The 20,218-nt window shown below is 45.9% G+C and overlaps 1 protein-coding gene across 16 annotated transcripts; it reads right to left on the bottom strand.

The window, feature by feature from the left end:
* Window positions 1-2,901: 2,901 nt before the first annotated feature.
* On the bottom strand, window positions 2,902-19,882 carry LOC110939595. Of its 16 annotated transcripts, none has more exons than XM_035990590.1 (10): window positions 19,542-19,882; window positions 18,609-18,846; window positions 17,405-18,517; window positions 17,027-17,313; window positions 13,340-13,498; window positions 13,141-13,272; window positions 12,871-13,065; window positions 11,622-12,802; window positions 11,373-11,537; window positions 10,817-11,305 (listed from the first exon to the last, which is right to left on the bottom strand). In XM_035990590.1, the coding sequence occupies exons 5-10, from the start codon at window positions 13,476-13,478 to the stop codon at window positions 10,946-10,948; spliced, it is 2,172 nt and encodes a 723-aa protein (XP_035846483.1). In that variant the 5' UTR covers window positions 13,479-13,498; window positions 17,027-17,313; window positions 17,405-18,517; window positions 18,609-18,846; window positions 19,542-19,882; the 3' UTR covers window positions 10,817-10,945. The 16 variants fall into 16 exon arrangements, 11 of the variants coding, with proteins under 11 accessions (XP_035846483.1, XP_035846490.1, XP_035846484.1 ...); XM_035990597.1 differs by lacking the exon at window positions 19,542-19,882 and having other exon boundaries at window positions 17,405-17,493; window positions 18,446-18,517; window positions 18,609-19,115; XM_035990591.1 differs by lacking the exon at window positions 19,542-19,882 and having other exon boundaries at window positions 17,405-17,733; window positions 18,376-18,517; window positions 18,609-19,114.
* Between the last annotated feature and the right edge of the window lie 336 nt (window positions 19,883-20,218).

The raw sequence follows: 20,218 nt of genomic DNA, 5'->3' as shown, positions 1-20,218 counted from the left end.
GAGAGTTTTTTTTTGTGGTGCCATAACGACTGTCAAGTGGCAGCTGGCGGTATGGTTTCCCAGGAGAGCGCCCAAAAAAGCCAAACTTTGAAGTCAACGTTGACCCGGTTAAGACAACATAGTCTGACCAGAGTGCGGCAATACGAGGCTCTCCGATTTGGAAAGTATGGTAACTTTATACATGAAGTTCAGCGTTCAAAAAAAAAAAAAAATACATTATACACTTTTTTACGTGTTGTTGTCAATAAGGAAGATGAATCTACCGGTACATGGAATTTGATTAGGTCATTAATTTTTGTATTATCCAGACAAGGCCGGCTACATAGGCTTGCCAACCTTGGCGTGGGCCTAGGGCTATTAAAAAATAAAGGACTTCAAGATTTTAGAAAGTTTTTATACATAGTATATTTATTAGGCCAAAATAAATGTGTTTATTTCAAAACTAAACTAGTTTTTCATTGAAGGGGCTCAAGGTAGATATTGTATAGCAAAAAAGGCATAGAGTTTCAAAGCCCATTTCACATAAATTTCTAGCTATTACAACACAACAACAATTGTCGACCTAATCATCATTATTCAGCGGCCTAAAGTCCCTAAAATACAGCCGCAGTCATCGTTCCCACTTCCCATCGCAATCTGCTTCAATTTCTAGGCTATTGGCTATCACTAGATGAAAATAGTAACCGTAATCACCCATGGTGACGGGTCCATCGGGATTGAAGGAGAGTTTATGGATGATATTAGGGTCCCACTTCGCAGTTCGTTTATAATCTCCAAAAACATTGAAACAGCTCTGCTATTAGACTCTAAAGTGATACAACATTGTTGAAGAGCAAGCAACACCGATAAATTTCATTGATGTTGTATTTCATGCTTAGCATAGTAGTTTGTGTCTAAAAAATATTTTCTTTCTAAAAATCATTATAAAATATTATTTTAAATATGTATATATTACCAAGTTTTGTTGTCTTGCATATTATACTAAAGATAAAACATTGTCTTTCACTTGTAGAAATATAATTTACACAGTGCAATAGATTCAAGGTTTGAGAAAACCTGATTTTGACCACCTTTGATCAAACCTGAATCAGATCATCATCATCATACTCAGTAAATCCCACTAATAACAAAGTTAAGGTGGGGCCTGAAGATGGTAAGATGTAGACAACCTTACCTCTACCCGTAGGAATAGAGAGGTTGTTTCCAGTGAGACCCCCGGCTCGATGGTAGTTTTGCATCAAGCCTTGAACATAAGGCACATAACACTCGACAATTAAGACAAAAGCCAATTAGTGCATGTACTCCCTTGTCTTTCGGCTATCAACGCCACCACGTGATGCATGATTAACCATCCCCCTCTTTTAACATTATTTTCACGAAATTTATAACATAACATTAAAATTTGTGCACTTTTATTTTTTCCTCCGAGTACCTACACATATATACATTATATGCGCATACCTCAAGCGGGGTTTAAAACCTGAATCAGATCTAAACCAAAATAGTTTGAGCGTAGAACCCGATTTGTTCACCTTTAAACAAATCCATTAAAGATTCATAAAACTATTTCTTGAGCTGTTGTGCACATAGCGGTGGAGGGGCACCTTACTTAGAAGAAGTCAGAACTACCTAAAATAGTCAAAGTACTTGGTTTTGAAGAGGCATCTTACCCAACTACTCACTATATTTTTCTTTCTTTTCTTATTTTAAAAACATAAAAGTTAAAACATTAATATAAAAAACATCTTCATTAATTTAAAAAACAAAACACAATAATAATAGGGCAATTGGCCTGTAATAATCCCAACTAGACGTTATTGGCCATTGTCAGTTCCACCTTTGAATATTCCCTATGTCAGTCCCACCTTTCACTTGTTTTTCCTCCACCAGTCCCCAGTTAAAAAAACTTAACGGAGTTAAGTTTTTTTTCTGAATTACAAGCTGATGTTTTAGGGCTTTTAATCAGAACGAGAATACGAGTCGAATGATGTAAAACTTACCTAGAAATTGTGCTCTAAGCGATGAAAACGGTGTTTCAATTCGGGTGTTTAAACTTCCAATTAACAAAAATCAAGTCGTTTGAAGCGCCGTTTTGAGGTAAGTTTTACATCAATAGACCTGTATCCTCGTTCGGATCAAAAGCCCTAATACGTCAGTTGTAATTCAAAAAAAAAAAAACTTAACTCCGTTAATTTTTTTTAACTAAGGACCGGTGGAGTAAAAATAGGTGAAAGATGAGACTAGCATGAGGAATATTCAAACGTATGATTATCAACGGCCAATGACGTATAGTTAGGATTATTACAGGTCAATTCCTCATAATAATAAAATATTAAATAAACTAAAAAAAATAGAAATAAAAAACAATTACATCATTTGAATTTTGAAGGATATATAAGTTTAATAAATAACTTTATTCTTACGTTTTATATATGTTGTGAGTTATTTTATAGAGTTAAACTAGATTTACCACACCCGCCGCGATGCGGCGGGGGCATAACACAATGCCAAGTAGCACAAAGATCCCGCTAGTGCAACACTAAGATATGGCGACTCGTATCAAAAGACGCTTTAGGATCATCAGAAACCACTTCCTTAGTTAATACCTTGGTTTAAAGTGCAAAAGTATTGGTTGTTACAAGTATAACATTTTATTTGCCATTTTCCTTTGAATTTGAAATGCCCTTTTGACATTAATTTAAATGTAATGGAGATGTTTATTTCGGTTGGGGAATTTTGGGTAGTTCAATAATTTTGGGTAGTTCAATAGTGTCCCACTACCAAGCACGTACCGAAGTAATACATATATGGTGCATACAGAATCAAGAGAACACTTAGAACAAAAGGAAAATATTCTTTATTGCCATACAAAATTTTTTTAAAAAAAAGCTCACTGCAACATAAAAAAAAACATTATAATCCACAACTATTGAAGAGTTTATATCACAAACATATACATAACCCTTTTGAAAATATCATATCCATGATTATTACATAGACCCCTTTGATTACACTTATCACCCTTTTTTCCTCCACAATCACTGCAACATAAAACACCAAACAATCAAACATTCGTCCAGACATCAAATTAGAAGAAAACATTATTCGAAAAAAAAAAACTGTAACCGATTCACCAAAATCAAAGATGGGGTACCTACAGTTTGGGTTGAATCAGAACGAAGAAGGCGATTGGGGGGTAAATCTTGATATGGATATTCTGAATTTATCATATGATAGAGTGACTGAATACCCCGCCAATACACTAAAAAATATCACCTTCCTCTAAACTTAAAACAGATCATCGTAGCCCGGAAATGATCAAACTCATATAAATACAGACAACAAAACACCGAGTTGCAATACACATCCCTAAGTTGCAATCCATAGTCTTAGAGGTGGCTACTATATTTAACGACAGCACAATCGCCTCATAACTTCAAGTCACGTTCAAGTAACCAGCTGTTTTCTTGCAAGAGTTTACTCATTCCGACTTTGACACATTCTGTTATGAATCGAGTCGGTTTGTATAAAAGAATTATCTATAATGGGTACTTTTGACCCGTTTAGCATATATAAGTTCATTATATCATGTGGCCATTATAATTGTATCACTTGTTTAGCAAAAACTATGGGCTAAAAATGATTCATGTTGACCTGACCAAACATAGTTCCGATGTAACAGAAAAATAACGGTTTTTGGATTCGAATCCATATTAATGTGTTACCCATCCCACCGCCCATTTGGTTTAGATGGATTCAAATTGAAACTCTCTCTAAAAAGCATTATCCATTCAAATTGAAACTCAACGTTGACCCAAACAGTTGTAAACAAACCATAGAAGTTCTCAATCAAGTTAAAAATTAACCTGCACAGTTGAAGGGGTATGGTCCCAAAACGACCATTACCCGCATCAAACAAACCCCTACCAGTAAGCAAACCGCACCCATGCGGTCACATCCTTCGAACCCATTCGGTCCGAAGATGAATAGCTTGACCTAAGTACAAAAGAAGATGAACATATCGATGCGGCTGGCACCGCATCATATGGCCATTTTCGTCACGACAAGGGAAGCGAGCAAATAGTCTCCACATACGATGATGCGGCCAACACCGCATCTCGCGTGTTTCTTGATCACAAGTGGGAGACGCGGTAACTTCAGGCGTTACCGCATGCAGCGATGCGGCTCGCACCGCACCCTGCATATCCAACAAGTGGACTGACACGCCAGGCAAGTGGCTGACACCACGAGGCAAGTGGCGCCGGCGACAGTCCCCTGTCAGAGCTATTAAAGCAATGGGCTGACGTGGCGTAACCCCCACGGCCGGCGAGACTGATACACCTACAACGGTGCAGCTCGTCGTCAGCCCATCCATCAATCTCCTCCTTCACTCCTCGGCTATAAATACCGACCCCAAACCAGGTTTGAGGTATCTCTTCACAACTCTCTAACTACTACTATTATCTTGCTTTGCTTCCCAAGCAAACTACTGATTCTCACGCCGGAGAGTGGTAACAAGGAGCACCCCCCACCCCATCCTCCTTGTTACGAGTCACGGCTTGTTTCCTTGTGCAGGAGATCATCCACCGGTGACCCAGCCAGCGATCTCCGAGAGGAAGGGATTAACCCTTCTTGACGAGACCAGTGTGTTAACCCTGCCAGGTTAACCATTGTTTCATCATTGGCGCCCACCGCTACTCTTAGCACTTTTTAATCCATCCCTCTCCCTCTCAAGATCATGACTGATAACCAAAACACCAATGCGGATAATCCAAATCCCCCGGTCCTAACAGGGGTCCACCCTTCGACCCCCCAACCCGGACACATTGGCACGTCCACCCAAAGGATCCCATCCTTTGCGTTCGGACACGACTTATCACAGGCCCCAACTGTGCTTCCACCAGGCGTGGACTTACACTCCTGGTACCAACAGCAGACGGACCTGCTGATAGCGGCTTACAACCGCGCTTGTACGGAAGCAAACGTACAAGCTGGGCCTACTCCAATACAACACACACCTGCCAACCGTATACTCCAATACGATGGCAGGTTACACTCACGTCCGGCTTCCAGAAGCCGACATGACGACCGTGGATCATCTTACTGTTCGGTCAATAAACTCAATGAGGATACTTCCTCATATGAGTCCCGCTCCAGAGGGCCAGTGCATACCCGCCTGGGCCCCTATGGCGAAGATAGGAGGCGGTCAGCCTCCAGGCGCGGCCCAGGCATCCAGAGCCGACTGGGCCCGCAACCTTACACGGAAGGGTACGGTCATACCGACCCTGACGATCAAACCTACCGCGGGGAGTCTCACGACACCAACAGCAGACCGGGGGGACGCAACTATGTTCCTCCCAGTCACCCCCGCACTACATACCTCAGGGCGGCAAAGCGCCCTGTGCACGAACCATACAGGCCAAGGGCCGCGGCCGAAAATTCAAAATTCGTCCCGCACATCGCCAACGCCGATATCACAACGACAAAATTCCCAGTCAACATTGGGAAATACAGTGGCTCGACCGACCCGGACGACCACATGAACATCTTCACAGGCGCAGGCGTCAATGGCAGGTGGGACGAACCCACCTGGTGCAATTTTTTCCCCCAGACCCTTATCGGTCTGGCGAGGGCATGGTTTGATTCTTTGCCAGTGGGATCACTGGATTCTTTCGAGGACTTGCGCGCCAAGTTCCTCGCCCATTTTAGCCAACAGCGACGCCACGAACGCGATTCGTTGGACGTCATGAACATCTGGCGAAGGGATGACGAATCGCTCGAGGCATTCGTCATCCGTTACAATAAAGAATGCCTAGAGATAGGCGACGTGGCGGACCAAATGGCGCGAAACCATTTTATTCGGGCCGTCAAAGACAGAGAGATGATCATGACCATCTCCGGCAAGGAGGGTTTGCCTAAAAAATGGGAGGATGTCATGACCGCAGTCAAGACATATGCCCAGACACAGCGGTCGCTCGAACCGCACGTCAAAAAGGCAAAACCCCAAGCCGAAACATCCCACCAAGGGTCCAAACGTAACAACAAACGAAACCGGGATACAGGAAATCGGGATATTACTAAACCGTATTTCCCGCAACCCAACACGTTTGACCCACAATGCTACAACCCTGCCCGAGACACTCGGGCACCAAGAAAAGAATCTCGGGACCGCAAATGGACCGAGATCAACCAGTCGCCAAGAGAGGTCCTCCTCGCAGATCCACAATTCTTGCGACCGGCCCAACCAATGAAGTCCAAGAAAAGTCAGGACCTCACACTATACTGTGAGTACCACAAGGACTCGGGCCACACCACCAACAACTGCATCAGTCTCCGGCTGGAGATTGAGCGGGCGTTGAAAGAGGGGAAACTGCAACACCTTTTGCCAGGTGGACAAAAGCCCACCAAGCATATCACCCCTCACAACGAAGGTACCTCCTCTGGAAAGAAAGCCATGTACGTGGCTTCCACCCACATGATTTACGGAGGCAAGGGTAGGCCGCGCAAAGCGGCACGAAGACCGGACAATGATTGGAAAGACGAGCAAGTCGTCTTCCCAAAAGTCCGAGGCGGACCGCGTGATAGACGCGCCGTCGTCATTTCAGGCCAGCTGGCCCATTACTGCACCGAGCGTCTGTTCATCGACCCGGGCAGTACATCCGATATAATCTACGAGCAATGCTTCAATCAATTTGATCAAGAGGACAAAGATCGGTTGCAAGCCGTAGATTACCCGCTGGCCGGATTCGCAGGGGAAACAGTCTTTCCCCTAGGTCAAATTACATTTCCCGTGCGTCTTACCAATGGTAAACACACGCGGACGGAGGAGGTAAACTTCATGGTTTTACCCCACACCTCCAATTATGACGTCCTCCTTGGGAGAGAATCCCAAGGAGATTTCAATATGATCACATCCGTCCCCCACTCCGCGGTTGGTTTCCCAACCGCATCGGGGGTTGCAATCATCTACGCCCGCAAGGACGTCATGATGACGGACGAAGCACGTCCGACAAAGGTCGCAAGGCCCACCCCCGTCGGCCAACCGGAAAAATGGGTTCTCAACCCAAAGCATCCGGAACAGAAGGTCACATTGGGTCACGCCTTATCCTCGACCACCAGAGCGCACCTGAAGGAGCTCCTCTTCAGGAACCAAAACATCTTCGCGTGGACTCCCGCAGACATGACAGGGGTTCCACGCGAAATAGCGCAACACTATTTGAATACCAAACCAGGTATCAAGCCAGTGATCCAAGGCCAACGCCACCTTGGGTCAGCTAAAAATCAGGCGATGCAAGAGCAGATCAAAGAACTGCTCTCCGCAGGTATACTGCGGGAAGTCAAGTACCAGACTTGGTTATCCAACCCTGTCATGGTAGAAAAACCATCCGGGGGCTGGCGCATGTGCGTCGATTACAAGGACCTTAACAAGGCTTGCCCCAAGGATTGTTACGCGCTTCCAGAAATCGACGAAAAGGTCGATAACCTCGCGCCATTTCGGTGGAAGTGTTTCCTCGATTGCTACAAAGGGTACCACCAGGTACAAATGGCACTTGAGGATGAAGACAAAACGGCATTCCGGACCCCAACAGGAAATTACTGCTATACAAAAATGCCGTTTGGGTTGTGCAACGCGGGCTCAACCTACCAGAAACTGAGGAACGACACTTTCCGCGGTCAAATAAGCAAAAGTGTCGAAATCTATATGGACGACCTGGTCGTCATGAGCATGGAGGAAGATACCATGCTCACCGATATAGAAAGAACATTCCAAACTCTGCGAAGCGTCAACATGAAGCTCAATCCAGGGAAATGCTCGTTTGGAATGGAAGAAGGCAAATTCCTTGGGTTCATCGTCACCAAAGATGGATTCAAGGTAAACCCGGAAAAAGTGCAGGCGATCGAGCGCATGCCATCGCCTGCATCGATGAAAGATATGCAACGCCTGGCCGGAAGGCTGGCGGCACTCAACAGGTTCTTGGCTAACCACGCAGCCAAGTCATACCCTTTCATCAAGACCCTGCGAAGCTGTTCAAAGAAAGAACAATTCCAGTGGACCACAGAGGCTGAAAAGGCCTTCCGGGAAATGAAGGAGTGTTTGATACAACTCCCAACACTAACCGCACCATGCAAAGATGAGCCACTCATCTTATACCTATCCGCTGCAGACAACGCAGTGGGCGCGGTATTAATAGTGGAACGAGCGGGGGTTCAAACACCCATCTATTATATCAGCAAAATGCTCAACGACCCGGAGACGAGATACTCAATAATGGAAAAATTGGTACTAGCACTGGTACATGCTTCAAGACGGTTACGACGCTACTTCGTAAACCACATTATCACAGTGCTAACCAATTACAGGATCGGCCCGATCCTGTCCAAACCCGACATCTCTGGGAGATTAGCAAAATGGGCAATTGAGCTGGGCGCACATACGATACATTACAAACCGCGCCCTGCCATCAAAGGCCAAATCTTAGCTGATTTCGCCGCTGAAGTACTAGCGGATCGCATCCAAGAATGCGAAGAATCCCAAAACCCTGCGCCCCCACCGCCCTCCTCAGAAGTATGGGCACTATTTACCGATGGTGCATCCAACGAGGAAGGTGCGGGCGCAGGTCTGCGACTCGTCAGCCCTGACGGCCAAGAGCTTACATATGCCATCCGCCTCGATTTTAAAAGCACGAACAACGAGGCAGAATATGAAGCACTATTAGCCGGGCTACGTTTAGCAGTCAAAATCGGCGTGCAACATCTGGAAGCGCATGTCGATTCTTTGTTAGTTGCGGGCCAGGTACGCGGCGACTATGCCGCCAAAGGGGATATCATGATCCTCTACCTCGAGCAAGCCCTGCAGCTAAAATCCAAATTCGCTTCATTCAATATTCGACACATTAATCGAAGCGAAAACAAATCCGCAGATGCACTATCAAAGCTTGCATCCACCAGCTTCCAACACCTGGCAAAGGAGGTACGTATCGAGATTTTGCAAAATCCTTCGGTTCCTCTACGCCAGGTCAGTGTCATCCAATACGGAACAACGTCATGGATGACACCAATTATCGCATACCTTCAGTCAGGTGTGACTCCCGAGAGCAAAACAGAGGCACGTAAGTTACAATACAAAGCGTGCCACTATCAAATGGGAGACGGTATCTTATACCGAAAGTCATACCTCGGACCGCTCCTCCGATGCGTTAATCCACAAGATGCCACATACCTCATCCGAGAGATACATGAGGGTATATGTGGCATACATGCTGGACCACGCACGGTCGTGGCAAAAATCATGAATGCCGGGTATTACTGGCCCGGCATGCACCTGGACGCCGTCAAAGAATTACGCAAATGCATGGACTGCCAGCGCCATGCTCCAAAAACTTTGCGACCAAAGAACAATCTGGTCCCCGTCACTACTGCATGGCCTTTTCAAAAATGGGCAATCGACGTAGTGGGACCATTCCCGGACGCACCAGGTGCAGTTAGATTTATCATAGTGGCGGTTGATTACTTCACAAAATGGGTAGAGGCGAAACCACTCGCTTCCACCACTGCTATGGTAACAAGAAAGTTCATTTGGGAGCACATCATCTGCCGTTTCGGTTTACCAATGTACATTGTTACCGACAACGGCACCAACTTCGCTGCCGACGAATTCCAAAAATGGCTAGAAGAGCTGAACATCAAACACATATTCTCGTCCGTCGCACACCCGCAAGGGAACGGCCAAGTCGAGAGTATAAATAAAGGCCTAGTCGAAGGAATCAAAGCACGATTGGGAACAGCCAGGCGTGGCTGGGTCGATGAACTCCCAAGCATCTTATGGGCTCACCGCACTAGCCCAAAAACAAGCAATGGGGAAACACCTTTCAGCCTCGTCTACGGGTCTGAAGCGGTGATACCCGCGGAAATGGGCCTCCCATCTCCTAGAATGTTGGCTATCGAAAAGCTAGACAACAACAGGGAACGTAGGATCGATTTGGACCTCCTAGAAGAAAGGCGCGAGAACGCCGCCATCAACGAGGCCAAATACAAATCCAAACTGGAAAAGTATTACAACGCGCGAGTCCGCGTTTGTACTTTCAATCCAGGGGACTACGTCCTACGTGACAACGAGGCATCTAACGCCGAGCGCCCAGGAAAACTTGCCCCCAAGTGGGAAGGACCCTACCTCATCAGCGAGGTCTTAGGGAAGGGCGCATACAGGTTACAAACACTAGAGGGCGAACCTATCGCCAGAACATGGAACGCACAACAGCTTAGACGCTGCTATATGTAAGCTATGTTCTTACACTCTCTATGTAACCTATTGGGCCGCATGCCATTTGCAAATAAATAAATAAGCAATTTTCTACATTATTGTTTGTTATTACTATTACAAATGCGTGTTCCACTTTGCGGTATCCCAAAAACAGATTGGCAAAATCTTCATTCGTGATACCCATACAAAGTGGTAACCACACACAAATATTGTAATAGGCCAGCAAAAGACAAACAGACTTGCATGTTTTATCCGGCCGGATACACAAGTTTTTGTTAAACACAATTCCTGAGCCCCAAAAAGGCAAACAACGGAATTGACGCGGACTCATACGACAAAGGTATGGAGTACACTCGACCCCATTCACAAACGGGTAGAGTTCCGGTAATATAAGCTTTTACAAAGTTCACGCAATTCTAAAAACCCTCACACGGTAAATAACAGAATTGATGCATACCCATACAACAAAAGTATGGAGTATACTTGACCCCGTTCATAAATGGGTAAAGATTACGCATACACACGTTCAGACATGCAAGAATTAAAAACACTTGTACAAACTGAACAAAGAAACTTTATATTCAAAAAATTCAAGTATCCACATGATGCTTACGGAATTTACATAAAGTTCCTATTCTATACAAGAGGAATACAAAAAAGGAGGCACACTAGCCAACCTAAACCCTATTTTGTACCGCTGGTCCCCGCGTCTCCTCCGACACCACCAGCGGGTTCTTCCTCTTCCACATCCGGATAAAGCATCCGCAAGCGGTCGACATAGTCCGCAACCTCCAAACACTCGTCCAGCTCCCCTACACAGGCAAGGGGCGTGTCATAAAAGGAGGCTACGGCCGCTTTCAGACGACCCTCGGTATCCACATCACGGAACCCGGATGCCTGATCAGTATAACCGCCTGCGGACAATATATTGATATGCCCAATGCAGCGGTTATAACCAGCCTTGAAGCCAGCATCGCGCGCACGCTCTTTAACCAGGTCCAAACCAGATGAGGTCTCAGGAGCATTCATGATAGCCTCGACAATCTGCAATAAAAAAAATCATAAGTCTTGAATGCTAACCCAAGCAAATGTAAAGGCAATGGACACTTACACGCGCAATGCCGTGAGCCCGCAGCCACTCACGGTCAGCTTCCAGCTGATTAAAAGAGGACACCAAGACATCCTTGGCCTCAACGGCAGCGTCGGCTCGCTTCTCCGCATCAGACACGCGGGCAGTAAGGTCCGTAACCGCAACCGCCCGGGCCTGAACCTCAGCCTGTTACAAGAACAGCAAACGGTTCACCCGATAAATATTTTCAAAACAATAAAGGAAATATAAAACAGAGGTAAGGAAACATACCTGAAGGCTGGAAACAACCTTATCCAAACGAATGCGCTCCGCATTCACCTCTTCCAGAGCCTTGGAAGAACGGCTCTCCTTCTCCGCGGCCTCTTCAAGGGCCTTTGAGGCACGAGCCCCGGCTGCTTTGGCCTCTTCAAGCGCCTTCAGGGCCTCATCCTTTGCCTGCAGCGCTTTAGCTGCTGCGGCCTCAGCCGCAGCTTTTTCATTGCCCAAGGCAACATTTGCCGCCTTGGCGTTTGCTAACTCCTGCCGAGTATGAAACAGAAGATTGTTCTGCTTAGCCCAAGATTCGTTCCACTTCTTGCGCTCGTTGGATGAAATTTCCTCCCAACGCTTACGCTCATCAGCAAGGAGTTTAGCAAGGGTACGCACCTGTTTCAGTTGGACAGTAGCAGCCCACTCAGAGGTCTGCTTCTGCTTCTCAAAAGCAGCTTTATCCTTCTCAAGCTGCTCCGCACCCGCACGAGCAGCCTCGACCAACTTCTCGGCTTCCGCCCGCATACGAGCAGCCTCCTCCTCGCGGCGGCCCAGCACCTTATAATCTTCCAAAATGGCATTAGCCACAATGGAAGTCCCTACCAACATGGTCGAGAGCTGGTTTATACGCAGCTCCCGCGGTGCGGCACGAGCCCGCTCAACTTCAAAGGGGGTCCCCAGACCACCCAAGATCTCCCTGCAGGCCGCAGGGTCGTTAGCAATATCATCCCCCTGCAATACAGTCCAGGGGGGTCGATGGTACAGCGTACTGCGATCCTGGGAGTAGGTGCGGTAGTAATACTCCAATTCAGACTCCCCAGGCTGAATTGGAGGCCCGTCATACCCCGCACCACCGGCAGACGAGCTAGTACCCTTATCAACCGAAGACTTCTGCGGCCCAGCATCATGCTGCCGCGCTTCAGCGCCAGTTTTTTGCGGTTCAGCGTCAGAATGTTGCTTCCCAGTCGCAGTGAACCGCAAACTCAAATCGTCTCCCTCATTGGGAGAGATCAGGTTGTTAGACGAGTCGACAGTATCGAATATCTGGGCCGCAGCATTCTCTGCGGTACCCTCCTTCTGCACGGTTGACTCAGGTACCACCTTGACAGGAGGTGTCGACGGCACCTCCGTTCCACCCGCACCCATGGCACGCGGAGGGGACTCCGGAGCATCGAAGATAGAAAAATCTTCATCTTGACGCTCTGCAAAAAAGTCAAATAGCTATCAGAACTAGTTACACAACAGTTCAGACTAGATAGCCTACACTTACCAACGACAACCGCAGGTTTTTTCTGCGCCGGAGCAGACCTTTTGGTTACTAGCCTCCGACGTTTGGTTTCAACACCACCAGCAGCTTTCTGCTCTGACCTCCTCTTCTCACCAATCACAGGGGGACCCGCAGCTGTCCCTCCCGCAGCCACCTCTTCTGCCTGCTTCTTCGCAGCACCAGAACGTGACTCCGCGGCTGTACTCAAACCCTCAAGGGTATCAGATACTATCACATAATCCTTGTGTCGACGAAAAGAGGAATGAGAGATACCTGCTGCCTGCGGCACCAGATGAGGCACAGTAGTGACCTCCTTTATCTTCTTTTGGCGGAAGCGCACGCCCTTCACAGTTTGCCTCTTTGGCACACCTTTCGCTTCAGGGTCCCCCAAGGCCCCAAGATCACCTGCATGGAATCAATACGTCAATAACACAACATGATCAACACAAGTAGCAAAACTTCGATAGTATACCTTTGCCTACTGGCAACTCAACTGCCAGTGCAGCCGCAGTAGGCACCCGGAAGTTACTACGGATGATAGTGTTGTGATCCTGTTCACCATCCGCACAAACTACGGTCTCAACCGTACCCTCGAAATCCGGAGCAAACATCCTCCATGCGGGAGCATCTTCTGATAGTAGACACAAAAGTCAGTAACACACGTAAGGATAAAGAACGTAAAGAAACAAAAAGTACGTACCACCGCTCTTTTCCCGCACCACGGGTTTCGAGTTCTTGCCCCTCCTCAACATCATACGCAACAGCCATAGTTGCGTGTTGGTCAATTTCACAGACTCAATAGTCTGCAGCTGCGGGAACCATTGCACTGATTTCAAACTGGGCATCGCAATGGTCTCTGCTATGATCGTCTCGGTCACATTCCGAAACGTCATATCCACAGCAAGGGCAGCAGACTTGATATAGAAGAACTTCTTCTTCCACATCGTCATCCCCTTAGGGGGAGTCATCAGCTTCGGGGTACCGTCTCGTTGACGGAAAGAAAAGAACCCCATGAACACCGTCATCTGATAAAACCGTCGGAAATCTCCGACGGTAGGCTCTATGCCAAGAGCACGAAAGGTAAACTCAAAATTACGAATCCGAATCATCCCAAATGGACTCACTTGAGAAATGTGGACCCTGTACCACTCCAAGATATCCACAACAAACACCGTCAAGGGTAATCGGAGGTTACAATCTACGAAGAAATCGGACCACATGGTCACATAACCGGCCGGAGCATCGGCACCAGTATCACCCTCTGATGGGTACCGAGCCCCATACTCCGAGGGCATTTGGACCTCAAGCATAAGGCGATCAAAGCTTTTCCTGGTCCACTTCAGCGCCGGTAATCCACTACCGGCAGTCCCATCTTCTTCTTCTTCGGCCACTAAAGGCCGTTCAGGGTTTTCACCCTCCACATTGTGTGGACTAGATGGTTCAGCCATCAAAAATATCAAAGAAACAGAAGATGGTGGACAGAAACACTAGAAACCTCACCGGAATTTCAGAAAGAATCGTCGGAGAAGACAGATGACCACTTTCTCTCACACGGCAAATTTTTTGAATTTTCGACCAAGTGAGAGGAAACCACGAACGGTTTTCCCCTTATATAACCATCGCAATTAATGCGGAGGGAGAAAGCAAATCATCACGTTCAAAAAGAACGTATCTTGCAACAACACATGTCGAGCACCGTTTTAGCTGACGGTTATCACGCGCGCGTGGCCGCCCACGCGCCTGACAAAGAAGACGTTTACACTCCCTGCTACAGTGCATTTAATGCCTCGGGCAGTGCAAATGTCCTTTCATTTCAGCACATGCAGAAACGTCTCACCAACTTCTACCAACTCACACGTGCGATCAAGCCACGTAGGCAAGAAAAAGCGACAACATTATCCAAAAAACTTAAGCGGCATGCGGTTTTCTTGGTTTACCGCACCATAACCCATACCGCATGTCGTTTTTTTATATACCCTAAAAAATAGGTAGAAATATATCTATCTATACTATAAAGGGATATATTACCTTTTCCGCATCACTCACGAGCACACGTGAAATATGCGGAAGTGACACACATGAACCCATTCAGATGTGTCAGATGCTCAGAACCAGTGTTGTTCTTTGGACTGAACCGCATCTCAGGAACAGGCAAAGCGCATTGCCTTCATTTTCTTCAAGCTTCAAATCCCTCCTGTCCGGTTCACAACCACAGAGGGTGCATGAACAACTTCTTCAGAAAAAAGAAGGAACGGAATCTACGCGCCCGCACATCAGCAGCCCTGACTCCTGAACCTTCAAGAGTTACATCCGTGCAACAAGCACACTTTGAGCGAATATGGGACTGCAACATCGCAGACACCCATGAAGAGCTACAGACATAACCATAGCTTCCGCAGAGTGGTTGCTACGGAAGAGCAAAGCTCACTCCACATCACCGAACGAGGCTACCTCGTTATAAACTCGGTATTGGAGCGTGAAGGAAAGTGGCTCCAGAAAGAACGCAGATACGTGCTCTAAACAAGCACTTATCAAGCAGCAAGTGTCCGAACAGCGGTAACAAGTCTGCCTATGACTTTGTTTACCTGCCAACGGACCGCGGTAACAAGTCTGCTTAGGACTTTGTTTACCTACCAATGGATCGCATGGAATAAACAACGATGGGCATCCACTTGCCTATGACCATGTTTATTTACCCATAGTTTAGATCCACATTGTTCGACCAAACAGGGCCAACAATGACGCAACGAAGTAACCGCAAAGAACGTACGGTTACTTGAGAGCTATCAAGACAAACACGAACACCCCACAAAAAAGGGATGGTCATCTCATCATAGGATGCTGAACATAGAACTTGAGCAAAGTTCTAACACAACATCCAAAACCTTCAAACCCGACCGCAAAGGTTGGTTTAAAAGCTTTTCTTTTCTTCTTCGTGCACCATTCTGGCAAATGGTTCGAAGAAGAAACCACCTCCAAGAGGTTCGAAACATGTGCAAACCTTCGAACCACCATCCCAGAGGTTGGTTCGAAGTTTGTGCAGCATTACTATGAAGGTCCCTAACAGGCCTTCAACACAACAACAGGTGGCAACCCACCTGATGACATGCAACGGCTGAGAATTTCGCATCAAGCGAAACCCCTTCACCGGTACGGAAGAGGCATAGCCGGATTTTTTACCAGATCACCACCTTGATCTGGCCTAGAATTTTCTCCAGACTGCCAAACTACCTTCCTACACCATAAGTCCAGTGTTCCTCCCACGTGCAACTTGCACAAAGTAGCAACACTAGACTGGGGGGACTTGAAGGGGTATGGTCCCAAAACGACCATTACCCGCATCAAACAAACCCCTACCAGTAAGCAAACCGCACCCATGCGGTCACATCCTTCGAACCCATTCGGTCCGAAGATGAATAGCTTGACCTAAGTACAAAAGAAGATGAACATATCGATGCGGCTGGCACCGCATCATATGGCCATTTTCGTCACGACAAGGGAAGCGAGCAAATAGTCTCCACATACGATGATGCGGCCAACACCGCATCTCGCGTGTTTCTTGATCACAAGTGGGAGACGCGGTAACTTCAGGCGTTACCGCATGCAGCGATGCGGCTCGCACCGCACCCTGCATATCCAACAAGTGGACTGACACGCCAGGCAAGTGGCTGACACCACGAGGCAAGTGGCGCCGGCGACAGTCCCCTGTCAGAGCTATTAAAGCAATGGGCTGACGTGGCGTAACCCCCACGGCCGGCGAGACTGACACACCTACAACGGTGCAGCTCGTCGTCAGCCCATCCATCAATCTCCTCCTTCACTCCTCGGCTATAAATACCGACCCCAAACCAGGTTTGAGGTATCTCTTCACAACTCTCTAACTACTACTATTATCTTGCTTTGCTTCCCAAGCAAACTACTGATTCTCACGCCGGAGAGTGGTAACAAGGAGCACCCCCCACCCCATCCTCCTTGTTACGAGTCACGGCTTGTTTCCTTGTGCAGGAGATCATCCACCGGTGACCCAGCCAGCGATCTCCGAGAGGAAGGGATTAACCCTTCTTGACGAGACCAGTGTGTTAACCCTGCCAGGTTAACCATTGTTTCATCACCTGCACAGTTCTATATGAGATATGACAATGAAAAATATTTAACGTACCAGCTCTTGATGGTCACCTCATCTTGCAACAAATCCATCATCGGACAAACGACGTTGCATCCTCGATAAGGATAAAGGGCCTCGCAACAAACGCAGGTCCGTACACTCTAGTTGGCTTAGATTTAGAGTCCCCTTGGGTGTACGTGACACAAGTGAATAGCTCGCTAGTAACTGAAGCATCCGGTCAAGTTTATTCGTGGCATCATCATCGAGATTGACAAGCGAGTTGCGATCTCATTATCCGATAGTTGGGTATCTGGGCCAACATCAGCTATAGTCTCGAGGACCTTTAAGAAACAAAAAAAAGAATCAACAAAATAAGCACAAGAGATTAAAAAAATCAAAACAATTGAATTTGAGTATGAGATTAGCGCATACCTTCATTACAATCTCTCTTTCTTACTGCATGATCAAAATTAGTATGTGATTTTTGTAGCTTAATAATGTCTGAAATAGTCTTAGATATCCTGTAAATCGACACTCATAATTTACACCCAAAGCAGCCTCTAACCTGTCAGTAAAAAAATGTCCAAAAGAGCATCTAACTTCTAACAAAAACTGGAGTTGGAAGTACTGTTTTGCCATTAATTTTACATGTCAATAAAACTGAAGGCATATGTGATTTGCAACACAATTAGGGGCTGGACACAACTCCAAACCAGCTATAACTCAACAGTATCAGGTTGACTTTGATGACTACACTTGACCTGAAATTTCAACCAAACTTTAAGCATCCACCATTGATTAATAACCAATCTGTACACTAATTTTATGTGGCCCACTATGCAGAGTTAACCATTATACTTTAAATTAGTAACATAGAGCTTCAATTTGGAAATCAAACTAATTGTAGGCATCACAAACTTGTTAATCAATATTCTATATAAAACCAAAAGAAGAAGCAAAACTAAAACAGAACCTACAATTGTCGTTTTTAACCCATCGAATCACCTCAATATTTACCACTGATGTTAAAAGTCAATACCTAAACTAAATAAACACTTACAAAATAGTTAGTTTCATGATTTTTATTTATGAGTCGGTAGGATATTCAATGCAAACGAAATAAGTTCCGATCTCTCGCAGTCTCACATACATCAACAGTCGGAATGAGTGGTCGATACATGCACTGATGCACATGCCTTTCCTAGTGGGGGAACAGTTAGGGGTGTAGGAAAGGCATGTTAAGGGTTAGTGGTCGATACATGCACTGATACCGCTGGATACATGCACTGATGCACTCAACTCAAGTGGCCCATAAACATAAAATAAGTTCTTAACTAAACCAAAATATACTAACAGCCCAGCCCCCCATTCAGAAAAATCAAAACCTAAACTAAATCACGTACGTATCCAGCGGTAGACAAAGGCATTACCCATCTGCTAGTTCAGTCGATTGTAAGCGAAAATGATCTGCACCTGGATTCCGCAGCCGTCAAAACCACTCCGCTCCTCCGGCGTCGATTTCTCCAATTCACTACCATTTTCGACCTAAAAACAGGAATCATCCAAAAACGAATCAATAAACATGAAATTGACGAAATTAACGCAAGTAAACACCAATTATATATCATTTTCGGACCTCTTGACGCTTCCGTGACAGATGATTCTGTTCAGAAGATGATGACCGTTTATCTATGACCATATCTGTGAAGCTTTTTTGTTGTCGTCGTCTTTGTCCTTTCCTAGAGAGAGAAACCGTCGGTTTTAGCGAGAGAGACGGTTTATCTTCATTAGTCTCTCTCTAGCGATTACACAAAATACAACGCGAGGTCCGATTCATCGTAAATTCCGGAGCTCCCATGGATGGCCGATTGTAGCTGTGGGAGTGATTATTTTAGATAGAGAAACAAAAGGGGAAGAAGGCAGATCATGACTATGAGACACCCAAAGCTTACAAACCTAACAACATAAGGTGCAACTAATAAAAGCAGGAAACATCCCCAAAGCACGAGGTACAACAACCTCAAGCACAAAAATGTTGCAAATTAGAGAATATATAAATGGTCGGATAGTCCCTGTGGTTTGCTATTTTTTCACTATTAGTCCATAACTTTCTAAAATTACAGCTATAGTCCCTAACTTTTCAATTTTCGTTCCCGGATAGTCCCTGTGCCTAACATCAGTTAGTTTTCTCAGTTAAGAGGGTGTGAAATGACAAAAAATACACTTTCCTTAAAAAGGGCAAACCACAGGGACTATCCAGGCATTTAATAAATAAAAAAATAAAAATCTAATTAATTAAGTGGGTCCCACAACCTACCCCACCCTCACCCTACCCCCTGTAATCATCTTCTTCTTCACCACATCCATCACCACCCCCACCCCTATCACCGGCCAACCTTCATCACCGCCCATCTTCCTTTTTCCGATGATTTGTGCAAGCTTCATCACCCCGCCACTTCTGCCCCACCTCGCACCTTCCCACTTTCATTTGTTTCGATTCTTTTAAAAACCTCCAGCGAAACATTCCAACGTTTTACAAAACTCCAGTGAAAAACGAAGACAATGATACCTGTTTATGAGATCATACAAATTCGTGTAAGAGTGGGGCTGAGGGTGCGACATAGTTGCCTGATTATGGTGACGGGTTGGTCGTCGGATGATGTTCCGAACTGAAACAACACCGGTGACGGAAAACGGTTGTGGTGGTTTCCCGGTGACGGAAAACGATTGAGACAGGTCGGTGCATCACGTTGACCTCATCGATTGATTTGAGTAATAGCTACACGAAGATATTCATCAGAGGTGTGGAGATGACTCGTCCAGATCTGTTAACTACAGAATATGATGGTGTTTGCACTTGATGACGTGTCGATCTTCCCCGGATTCAACATTATCTAAAATGTTTATGGTTTTGTGAAGGCTGAGGTGGGGTATGGACGTATGGTGTTGGTTTGATTGATGTAGACAAACAAAGAAAAAGAAAAAGAAAGATGAAGAGAGAAATGGGAGAAGGGGTGGGGGTAGGGGTAGAGAAAAGGTGGGCCCATCTAAAAAAATATTATAATTGGTATACTGTTTTAATTATTTTCATTGAAGTAAGGACAATTTCGTCATTTCACATCCACTTAACAACAAAAACTAACCTTCATCTGCTTCTGGGACTATCTGGGAACAAAAATTGAAAAGTTGAGGAATATAGCTGTAATTTTAGAAAGTTAGGGACTAAAGGTGAAAACAAAGCAAACC

The sequence above is a fragment of the Helianthus annuus genome, chromosome 5 (assembly GCF_002127325.2).
Source record: "Helianthus annuus cultivar XRQ/B chromosome 5, HanXRQr2.0-SUNRISE, whole genome shotgun sequence".
In the NCBI taxonomy this organism is placed as follows: domain Eukaryota; kingdom Viridiplantae; phylum Streptophyta; class Magnoliopsida; order Asterales; family Asteraceae; genus Helianthus; species Helianthus annuus.
The sequence above is the reverse complement of the archived record's forward strand: the minus strand, read 5'-3'. Positions and strand labels throughout refer to the sequence as shown.

What these genes read in the sequence shown, in the direction of transcription:
- LOC110939595 (XM_022181161.2), bottom strand. Translation starts at nt 14,315, where the DNA reads ATGGCTGAACCATCTAGTCCACACAATGTGGAGGGTGAAAACCCTGAA. An exon ending in GGTGCGGGAAAAGAGCGGTG is followed by an intron (nt 13,499 to 13,567) that starts GTACGTACTTTT and finishes GTCTACTATCAG; the next exon opens with AAGATGCTCCCGCATGGAGG. An exon ending in AGGTTGTTTCCAGCCTTCAG is followed by an intron (nt 11,538 to 11,621) that starts GTATGTTTCCTT and finishes TTCTTGTAACAG; the next exon opens with GCTGAGGTTCAGGCCCGGGC.